Source organism: Colletotrichum truncatum (assembly GCF_014235925.2).
Source record: "Colletotrichum truncatum strain CMES1059 chromosome Unknown Contig_0010, whole genome shotgun sequence".
NCBI lineage: Eukaryota > Fungi > Ascomycota > Sordariomycetes > Glomerellales > Glomerellaceae > Colletotrichum > Colletotrichum truncatum.
This window is the reverse complement of record NW_027222407.1, coordinates 1,349,374-1,360,236: the sequence shown is the minus strand read 5'-3', so window position 1 is coordinate 1,360,236 and position 10,863 is coordinate 1,349,374. Positions and strand designations below refer to the sequence as shown.

The following is a 10,863-nucleotide window of genomic DNA, read 5'->3' as shown; positions in this document are numbered from 1 at the left end:
TCCCGAGACTCGACGTCACCGGTCACAAACGCACGTCAGCTCACACCATCTCCTCAACCTCCTCACAACATCAGTTATCCTACGTCACCAGCGACAACCGCCACAGAGACCAGACATATAGAATACCGAGCCACACCTTAGATAGTAAACTGACATTTACAAATTCGAAAGTTTTAAAAAACTAACTCACTCAGTCTCTTTTATTATTCATCCAGTGTGCTTTCATACGAGAATTGAAACGTTTTCAGATCATTTCAAAGTGAAGAGCTATTAGTATAGTTCATCATGTCTACCACAGTAAAGAAGCAGAGTGAACCTCTGCAATGTAGGTTCTTATTCTTCTTCTTCTTGTTCTAATTCGATGTTTCTCCAATCATTCGATTGCTAACTTGACGCGTCTCAGCCCTGACCCCCAATGCGTTGGGTAACCCCAGGTCGGCCGTAGCCGTTGCCGAGGCTCGTAAAGCTAGAGCAGCCCGAAAGGCCAAGGCTGCTGCCGCAGAGGCTGCCAAAGATAAATCCACGTCTGCAGAGAAGAAGCTATCAGCATCGAAACCGACTACTTCCAGCGCCGACAAGGCTAGAAAATCAACAAAGCGCACCATTCACAACAACACTTCGACGACTGGTGCAGATATCATCAAGAGAATTCAAGAGAGGAAGGCAGCAAACATGAACGCTTCATCAGCTCCCGCGTCTAAGCCAACAACCAAACCATCGACATCAACCTCCACACACCCACACCAGACGTCTTCGAGTGCTATGAAGTCAAGGTCCAGGAAGTCGACCAAGCGCACCGTTCACAACACAACGCCGACTACCGGTGCCGATATTCTCAAGAGAATCCAAGACAGAAAGGCTGCGGCAAACAGACCTAAGCCGGCCCCGGCACCCTCTCTCAACCCTCAACGTACCGCCGAGCCGGCAAAGGCTGCGGCCAGGACCCCTGCCACGGCCCCCAAGACCAGCGCTCCTGCCGTTCAGAAGCCTGCTCAGCCAGTCGGCATTCCGGCTCCCAGACCTCTCCGGGAGTACCAAAGCCCGGCACCTGCCCAGGCACCCAAGAAGAAGACGTATCACCCCAACGCCCTCGTACCCACAGAAGAGCTCGAGGGCAAGCGTACACAGTCCGAGACCCCCAAGAAGAAGACTTACCACCCCAATGCTTTGGTTCCGACGCACGAGATCGAAGCCAAGAAGCAGCTGGGACGTACGGGACAAAAGGGAGGCCTTGGCCAAGTCACCGACGGTGTCGGCAGGACTGTGGGAGGAGTGGGCAAGGCCGTGGGAGGAGTTACCGATACGGCCGGCAGAACCGTTGGCGGAGTTGGCAAGACTGCCGGAGGCGTCGTCGACGGCGCCGGCAAGACCGTCGGTGGTGTTGTCAACGGAGCTGGTAAGACTGTTGGCGGAGTTGCTGATGGAGTTGGCAAAACCGTTGGAGTTGATGGCCTCGGCAAGACTGTCGGAGGCGCCACGAATGGTGTGTCGAACACCCTTGGAGCTGCTACCGGCGGACTCGGCAAGACCCTGGGTGACACAACTGGGGCGCTTGGAAAGGGTGATGTCTTGGGTACTGTCGGTGGTGCCACCAAGGGCGTTGGCGATACGGTGGGTGGTGTCGGCAAGGGATTGGTAAGTTTACTCTCTCGTATGATAAGTTTTAGTACCATACTAACACTTCGCCAGGGCGACACCGTTGGCGGCACTGTTGGTGGCCTCGGAGACACAGTAGGCGGACCTCTTGGTGGTGTGGTAGGCGGTGTTGGCAAGGGTGCTGGCGATGCCGTTACCGGTATCACTGGAGGCTTGGGTAAGGGTGTTGGTAAGGTTGGCCAGGGAGATGTCCTCGGCGGCGTTGGTGATGTCGTTGGCGGCGTTGGAGATGGGTAAGTAAAAACCGCCCCGATGATTATAAAGCAAGATTCTAACTGTCCCTTTAGTGTTGGTGGTCTTCTTGGTGGCGTCCTTGGTGGTCTTGGAGGCCAAGGAGGTAAAGGAGGCAAGGAAGGCGGCGGTGGTGGACTCCTCGGCGGAGGTGGAGATGGCGGCCTGCTCGGCGGAGTCTTGGGCGGTGGCGGTAAAGATGGCGGTGGTGGGCTTCTTGGAGGAGGAGGTGAAGGAGGTGGTGGCCTGTTGGGAGGTGTTCTTGGAGGTGGTGGTAAAGATGGAGGTGGTGGACTACTTGGTGGGGGTGGTAAAGGAGGTGGCCTTCTTGGACTTTAAGAATCCTGTGACTTCCTCTAACATGGCGAGTACTTGTACGATATACGAAAAATGAGATACGTCAAGGGCTAGGCTACTATAACATGCCTGAGTAAACTTTGATTTTGAGTTTAACAGTCGGATTGATGATAACGTTGATGATGACGCTTTAACTGCCTCAACACATGTTTTCGTTGAGAGGTGGCCATGTCGGAGAGGTTCGATGTGAAGACGGTAAGCCACACGAGCGTATTTAGGTTTCGCTTCGGTTTGCTGCAACAAACATTGACCGTTGCAGCATCTTACCAACAGATGTGGGCCGCCGGAGCCTCAAGCGATCCGGAGCCGAAACCATTGCCGGGACTGTGGTCCGCAAAGTCCGTACGGGACGGCGCGGAGCCGTTAGGCCCTCTACGCCTTAAACCCGTTTGAACCGCCCCACCCTCCACACCAAAGTACCGTTCCCCCCAGTGACGTATCATACTAAACGAACATACAGCTGTGCCGCTTCTACTAAGACTACTTGGTATGATAGCAATCCCACCACAATGGGGTGCCCCCACAGGATCTCGCTTGCCCTTCCAAGATTAAGAGGTACACGCAAGATGAACGCCGGCCCAGGATGGTTCGAACCAGGCCCGTTTCTCACAGCTAGATCCGCTCTTCGGGGTAAAAGCACTAAAGGTCTGTGGTTTCCGAGGTTCGTCTGCTGCTGTACACATTCCTACGAACCGCACCACACGCGTCGCTCGCCTTGCTAGATACCTAAGCCGAGCAAAATGTCCCTCGGGCAGACACAACTACCTTAGTCTGGGCAGATTCGTGCCCCCTGGCTGGCACCGTAACAAGTGACGCTAGTCACCTTCCAAACCATCAAAATGGACCTCAAAAGCGCCTCACGCCCCCCCGACTTCAATGTGTCCATGATTAAAAACGTTTGGCAAAGCTCCGATTTCTCGAACGGCCTTTTTAAAACCTAGCCTGTCGTTAATTCATACCATGCAGCGCTCTCAGCATTGCTGGCCCGGATCCATTTGCGTCTTCGCCTCGCCTGATTTCCACCCTAAAGCTCAGCCTGATCGGTAAGTCGCCCTTTCGTCTGCAGCGAAGTCGTCAAATTTGGGCTGGTAAACGGGATTGCTAATCACTGTGACAGTCGTCTCAGTTTGCCATTCCTGAACCAACCGCCACCTTCTATCCCATCGCCTGGGTGAAGCCCACATCGAACATGGACCATCAGTTGCGCTTTAACGAGCCCGCTGGCGACGACTACGTCGGAGACCACGAGACCATCGACCACGACTACGGCCGAAATTACGAGACCACCAGTCACAACTATGGTGGGAATTACGAGGCCACCGGCCACGAATATGGTGCGAATTACGAGACCACCGGCCACGAATATGGTGGGAATTACGAGACCACCGGTCACGATTATGGTGGGAATAACGAGACCACCGGCGATGAATACGTCGAAAACTACAATATCGACTCGGCTTTGGACGATGTGACCGCACCGCCTTGCCCTTTCTACGGCACGGAGAGCTACGGAGAATACGGGGACAGTGCGGGATATCCGTACGAATTTGGTGACCGTCATCATCTCACCCTCACCAACTTCGATCAGGATACCGCTCTGGCGAACGGCGCCTATTCCCCCGATATTGAACTTGACCAGGGAGGGGTCAATTCCGCCGCTCCCACAGCGTTTCCACCTCAGTCGCCTTCGCCGCTTCAGTTCCACCAGCCCACGTCGGACCCTCGAGTCGCATTGGCGCAGGTGAATGTCAACCTACCATACCGAGACAACTCATCTTGGGATCCCGTAGCTGCTACGGCGGTGCCTTACGCCCCTAATTTCGGCGGGGTCACGAATGTATACGGTCACACATTACCCAGCAGTACTGCCACACGCAGCCAGGCTGATGCGCTGTCTTACCTGGGTTCTCCCGGGCCCTCGACCTGGGATGGCGTCAGCACCCGCAGTGGCCATACGGACAGCTCTTCTACGGCCTGCGAGATGTGTGGTCGACCTTTCGGCAACTCAAGACAGATGCGGCGACATCGGCAAGAGGTTCACCGTGAATCTCACGACCCTCAGTATGTGTGCAAGTGCTCATACCAGGCTACGCGCAAGTACAACTACATCCGGCACCTGAAAACGACTTGCAAGAAGAGACGCGATCCTAGCCTTTGGTTTACTTGCATCTGCCAGGTACCCTTTGACAATTACGAAGATCATTTGGCACACGTCGAAACCTGCGGGAGAGGGCAACCCGGACGGCCCCCGAACAGCACCCGAAATGTTCTAAACTGAACTTTTCGAATCCACCAAAGCCGGCCCTATCGTGTAGCCCTGAATCTCTTAGCCACGAGCATAATCTTGGGAAATTGGTGCATTTCTGGATTGTTCATGGTTCTAGTGTGACGACCACTGCTTTGATTTTTTTCATTACATTAAATGGTCCAAGAAGTTAACGACACACGGGTCTTGAGCTTCCCGTTTGGTTAGTCTTTCGGGTAGAGAACCGTATAGCTAGGCAATTTATTAATGATTTCTTGCGCCGCAAACTCCTTCATTTTCGACATGTTCCAAGAATGATTATTAAGTAGAATAGTGAGACTGCATGCTATTTTTTCAATAAGGAGCCACTGTAACGCCGAATTAGGAGGCCTCCTGCAAGGTACTTTAAGCGACAACGCGACGAATTACACTGAAGAAAGCTGTACAGGCCTCTGAGGAAAAACAGAAGTAAGTCTGTTGCATCGTTAAGGGTAGAAAAACTGAAGAAGGGGAGAATCCATCAGTAGGTGAATGAGATGGCATATTTAAGGAAAATCAATGTAAAAACTGCAGCTCTTAATATGCCAACCTGATTTACATCTTTATATCCTGCGATTTATCCAATTCCACTTCTAACGATGAGATACCGAAAAAAAAATCATCAGAACAATAATGCCTAGCCGCAGTCCATCATTTGTTGGTTACATTTCTAAATCAGGCTAACAATGCCCTTCACTTGCCCGATCTAGGCCCAGAACATTGGTCTCGCTTTTCAGAGCGTGAAAGCTGGCGGAGCTGAGTGAGGCCCATTTCTGCCTAATTTTCGGTGAGAAAGCGACCATTCATTGGTTCTGTAAACCCCTCTTGAGGGCCATTTCTTAGACGGGTATGACGCATCCCTAGCCTCTCAGTCATGATTGACGGCTCTCTCTGTGCACTGCATTTTTCAAAGATTCACAAGGCATGCTTGCTGCCTTGGATTCTCTCGCGTGACGAATCGTCGGTGTCCAATTTGGCATAGCTTGATATCTACGCCTTACATGTTTCTCCTCTGTCCGCCATCGAGAGTGCGCTGCTGCCTGGCATCATTCTCAATTTGTCAGGGAAGACCCTGAAATCTGTTAACAATGGAGGCGACCTCGAGATCCAAATGTGCCTCACTTTCTAAAACTGGACTAACATAGTCTGATCATTGGTCAGTGAATATTGTTAGCCACCTACGAGAATACCACTCACATTGTTTCCATCCCTTCCAGGCCCTTCTTGTGCACGGCGAAGTCTGCTACCAGGGGGGGTCATTTGATCTTAGTACCTACTAACACGATGAGGCCGGCCAACCTCTGTTGTAACTGTAACACCTCGCGAAGTCATTTTCGCCTCATAGGCCTTGATTATATACCAAGTGGTGGTTCTTCTTTGTCATGAGCGTCATTTTTCCAACAACATATAGAAAATCTATGCGCATACTGACCGTACCCAACTAAACTTTACCGATATAACTTGCAATCAAATCCAAATCAAGGTCTGCCGTTTTTCGGTTACCAGTTTAATCAAAGAATGATAGAAATACGCAGTATTAACTTTCAGCTGTAGAGCGGAAGCGGGCATTCAAACACTTACAAGGCAGTAACACGCCTGCGTGTCAACGCATCCAAAGAATGGAAGGGCATCGACATCCGAGGCCCTCAAATCATATCGAGAACTTGGTGGGCGAAAAGTACCAGATACAGAGCCACAAAGTTAGCGACGACTATCTCGACGTCTATGTCGTTACCGATGCGTACGGTAGACGTTTCGAGGCGCAGGCTTTTGTGCCCGTCACGGAGCTGCCGCGGGAGAGGGAGGGTCTATACCAGGCGCGTCGGCGGCGTATGCGGCGCATCTGCCGTTCTCCCAACTTCACCGAGGAATTCGAACACGACGGGCGCCGATTTTTGGTTTCAAAAGTTCATAGGAGCAGCAAGGAATGGGCGGACTTGCAGGCTATGGCCGGCGGGCGCACAAAGGGTGAAAACTTGTGCCTGCTGGCGGATAGCTGTACAGAAGATGCCTGGGCTCGAACGACGCGCCGGATAGGTGATTTTGGGGTGACAGACACTCGCGTCCCAGGCCAGCAGGTATCGAGCTATGCGGAAGCAGTAGCTATCAATAAAGAGTATCCCGAGGTTAAAAGCCCGCAGAACGAGAGGCAGCGGGTATATCTTTCTCTAGGCCGCTCCAGAAACGTAGTACAGGGTGCATAGGGTATTAAAGATGCATAGAATCATACGTTGATCCGGATATGTATATATCACGCTATATTTTGGAAGTATACATTCAATATAGATACAAATCGAAATCGGAATCATTCAGAGGACGTCGCAGATTCTCACAGACTCCCAAAAACAGCCAGTCAGTGTGAATATCTTGCCACCAAGAGCTCTTGGGTAAATACATGTGTTACTGGGTCCCGTTAACTATATGCTTCCCGCTGAAAACTAATTACTCAAACAACGGAGCATAAACAACCGGTCAAAAAGCCCCTGTGTTTGTCATACCTACCACAATATATAGACGTATCTGCAGATGACGATTTCTCCAGACGTATGTATGACTTTTGGTTTCCCTGGACCACGATTCACTTTAAGCAGAAAACACATGTCGTATTGCTAAGTACGACCGCATTGCCCAACTGATTTTAATCCTGGAAAAACAAATAGGTGGTTACATTGAGAATGCCATGTAGGTACGAAGCCACACTGTCTGTACTTCATTCAGCCTGACTCTACCTACATTCGAACATTTTCCCGGCCTTCATGAGAAAAATATAAATAATTGGCCTCCTCGCGGTTTGAATGGGGAAGTTATTCGCGTAACTGTCAATAATGCAGGCGTCGATCTGCGCCTCCACGTCGTCGTTCACCATTGGCCCTCAACCTAACACGCAAGCAGTAACGCATGCACAAGTCTGCAGGCTCTTTTGCAGGCGTATTCTTCTGCCTTTGCTCGATTTATGTGGGAAATTATAAATGATTTGGTCATTTCTCCTGTGGCCTGCTGGCCATCCTGACGCCATACGGCTCAGATTTCAGCATTACAAGACACCCGGAGTTGCTATGGATCCCTTCTCCATCGCCTTAGGGGTGATAACTGTTTCCCAGTGCGGATACTCACTCTCGAGAGATATCTACAATGTCGTGAAGAACACTCGCGATGCGCCAAAGGAAGTATCGCAAATCGCGCGAAGAATCAAAAGGATATCTTCCCGTCTTCGCGACCTGGACTCTACATTACGAAGTAGCCGGGAGGTCATCCGCCGACATCAGTTGAGAAAAATCAAGTCATCAATGCGGCGAATCGAGCGAACTTTTGACAAAATTAAAGAGCTCGCCACGCTTGATGAAGAAAGTTGGTCCGACCGCCTGGCATGGGCCATCAAGAACAAGGAGCAGTGTCAAGAGCTGCTCGATAAAATCGCGACGGAAGAAAATGTTGTTTACAAATACACGCAGAGCATATCTCTCGGGATCAACTTGTCTATGCACTCAAGGTAGGGCTGCAAACAAGACCCCAGCTATGTCACGGTTTTCTTCCGCGACTGCTATCAACCAATATGTGAGATAGACGCAACGTTAACGCAAATCACAGCGTCAAGCAAATTTCGGAAGGGAACGCTTTAGAGGCCAATAGTGACGCGATTGCGGATAAAGTGTTGGCAAGATTGACCGAACAATTCACCAGTATCATATACAGACCCATAGAGCCCGTGACACGACCGATCCTCGTAAGAAAGGTCCCTTGTGGGACTCAGAAAGTGCCGAAGAAACACCAGCGTCGACAACTGAAGATGAACTCCAATCCTCGACTACTATCGAATTGTCAAGCAGCAGATGGACCTACATCCCGCCAGAATAACAAACAGGTAAAACAGGAGCTGCAAGAACAGAAGCTACAAGAACAGAAGCTACAAGAACAGAAGCTACAAGAACAGAAGCTACAAGAACAGAAGCTACAAGAACAGAAGCTACAAGAACAGAAGCTACAAGAACAGAAGCTACAAGAACAGAAGCTACAAGAACAGAACAGACAGCGACAGCAGCAAAAGAAGAAAGAAGAGGAGAGGCAGCAAGAAGAGAAGAGGCTGCAAGAAGAGAAGAGGCAGATGGAACATAAAATCCAGGAGGAAGAAAAGCTTAAAGCCCTAGAAGCACCACAAGACCCAATGGTTCATTTGATTGATCCAGTCATGAAAGAACGTCACTTTCCATTTGATATGGTCAAGACCTGGGGAGTAAGTATCACTACCCAAGAAGCCAGAATGTCGAATTGCGACTAATCGCTTTACCACAGGCCATGGAAGAAATCCTGCAGTCAACTCGCTTCCACGGCAGCATTTATAAATCGGCCGTCATGGAAGGACGGTACGACCTGACGACAAAGGATGGTATCGTGGAGGCCAGAGATTGGGAGAAGATGATCAGGCCTGGAGTGAAGATTGTTATGAGCATGTGGACCTACTAATCATCACAGCTAAATCAGTTATCGAATTGAAAACCACAAGATATTGGGTTATTGATCTACTTGAACTGTTTGTATTACCTAGCAATAGTAGGTCTGAATGTAGGAAACACGCGAGAGAGAGAGTGTGTGTAAAGCAGATTGTTTCCTTTGGGCAGAACACTCCTAGAAGCATGTTGGCTTTCCTTTACCATGGGTTTTGATTAATAGATGCAGTCTGTAGTCAAACAAAATTCAACGTACTGTCAAGATCTGATAGTCATCCGAATGTGTCTACAAAACCACAGGCTTAGGAACAGTACATCACAGATCAGAGCATCATGCAGTAACAATCAGGCAAACCCCGAATTTATGTTCTCAGGTCCACCTAGAAAAAGGCGAAACCTGTAATTTGAAAAACTGGATACAAGAATAGGATAAAACATGGGGTTCTCATCAACAGGCCGTCACGTCCAAGCCAGGTCCAAAGGGGAGAGAAGCGCGGCCTTAGCAGCTGCAGCCGCAAGCCTTGCATCCACCCTCGCCACCCTCGGCGTCGCTGTTCTTCTTGCAGTCGCTGCTCTTGGAGCAAGTGCGCCAGTTGCCCCAGCCCTTGTTCCAGGCAGTCCAGCACCAGCGGCCCTTGTCACCGCAGGTCTTCCAGCAGTAGCCGTTGGTGCACCCCGTCGAGTCTCCGTACCAGCAGGCGTCTGTGCCCTCCTGGCGGACGAGCATCTCGCCAAAGGCGTCGCGCTTGGCCTCGGCGGAACCGCCTGGACCCTGGGCCGGGGGCGCGGAAGGGCGAGCACCGGGGCCCAGGGGGTGGTCCCTGCAGGTACGGATCTGGGTCAGGTCGACGCCCTCGAGGAGGGAGGCGTCGGTGTAGGTCATGACGCCAAGACTGCCGCACTCTTCCGCCGCGGTGGCGGGGGCCACGCCGGCGGCAATGGGGTTGGCGAGGACGATGATGGAAGCGGTGACGGCGACGAACTTCATTTTGAAGGTTTCTGTATAATTCCGAGTTGTCAGTTTTATGTTTCCGGGGAATACACGTTTTGAGACCCCGTTGGTGACGAGACTTGGAGTGAAGGGTGTTTTGTACCTTTTATCTTGCGTTTAAGAACGGGTTTATTGCTTTCAATGTTGCGAGGTTGTGATCTGAGCTGGATGAGGATGAGGATGCGATGTCTTTTCCATCATGTCAACCTGAAGGCGCCATCGCCAGACTTTATACTCAGATATCCTTCGAACTTTGTCGTCTTGATCGACGTCGGCAACTTGCTCATCGTCGAATTCACACATCGGCAAAGTTACTCGCCGATGTTCCGTTAAGTGGAAGCCTAGCATGCGGAGGCCAAGTCCGTAGAAGCAAAACCAACAAAGACAGCCGAACCCCCTGTCCTTCCCCGAAATGGCATCTTGCACACGGAGACCAAGTCCGTTAAGGGGAAATGAAAGTCGTGGTGGTCAATGCCCACTGTTGGGCCGCAGCTTTAAGCGCGGTGGGTCCTTGGGAGGATTTGGATCGTCCAACTTGGGGGAGAACTAGACGCCCATGAGCCAACAGAAACTACGATTTTCTCTGGGCTCAACTTTAGTTATAATGAACCGATGGGTCGATGCAGGGTTCTGGCTGGGACTTATCAACGACATAGGTCTTGAGCAACTTCCTAAAAGGTGTTTAGCCTATTCATTTCTGCAATCACACAGCATGTACTCCCCAGTAGCATTATACGTATGTTCATCACTAGACTGATACTACGTGTATCCTCCGTTGCAACTCGGAAGTAAAGGCAAAATCACCAATGCCTAGCTTTCCCATTTCCTATTTTTCATGGTAGGCCTGCTTAGATCAAGACCAGACTTCGTCATAGTTATTAGTCCTTGCCACCTAGAGT

General features: G+C 50.7%; 5 protein-coding genes across 5 annotated transcripts; 4 read left to right on the top strand and 1 right to left on the bottom strand.

The window, feature by feature from the left end:
- Positions 1-672: 672 nt before the first annotated feature.
- CTRU02_213814 (uncharacterized protein) lies at positions 673-2,226 on the top strand (the record flags this gene model as incomplete). The annotated part of the gene is made up of 3 exons (XM_036731072.1): positions 673-1,635; positions 1,690-1,889; positions 1,944-2,226. 3 exons carry the CDS (start codon positions 673-675, stop codon positions 2,224-2,226), a joined length of 1,446 nt encoding a protein of 481 aa, XP_036577157.1.
- A 1,207-nt stretch (positions 2,227-3,433) lies between these two features.
- CTRU02_213813 (uncharacterized protein) lies at positions 3,434-4,522 on the top strand (the record flags this gene model as incomplete). Its single annotated transcript, XM_036731071.1, has 1 exon — positions 3,434-4,522. One exon carries the CDS (start codon positions 3,434-3,436, stop codon positions 4,520-4,522), a length of 1,089 nt encoding a protein of 362 aa, XP_036577156.1.
- A 1,625-nt stretch (positions 4,523-6,147) lies between these two features.
- Positions 6,148-6,732, top strand: CTRU02_213812 (uncharacterized protein; the record flags this gene model as incomplete). Its single annotated transcript, XM_036731070.1, has 1 exon — positions 6,148-6,732. One exon carries the CDS (start codon positions 6,148-6,150, stop codon positions 6,730-6,732), a length of 585 nt encoding a protein of 194 aa, XP_036577155.1.
- A 1,083-nt stretch (positions 6,733-7,815) lies between these two features.
- CTRU02_213811 (kinetoplast-associated protein kap) lies at positions 7,816-8,989 on the top strand (the record flags this gene model as incomplete). Its single annotated transcript, XM_070206132.1, has 4 exons — positions 7,816-8,018; positions 8,093-8,252; positions 8,400-8,759; positions 8,819-8,989. The coding sequence occupies 4 exons, from the start codon at positions 7,816-7,818 to the stop codon at positions 8,987-8,989; spliced, it is 894 nt and encodes a 297-aa protein (XP_070060164.1).
- Positions 8,990-9,472: 483 nt separating this feature from the next.
- On the bottom strand, positions 9,473-9,961 carry CTRU02_213810 (uncharacterized protein; the record flags this gene model as incomplete). Its single annotated transcript, XM_036731068.1, has 1 exon — positions 9,473-9,961. The coding sequence occupies one exon, from the start codon at positions 9,959-9,961 to the stop codon at positions 9,473-9,475; it is 489 nt and encodes a 162-aa protein (XP_036577153.1).
- Positions 9,962-10,863: the final 902 nt, after the last annotated feature.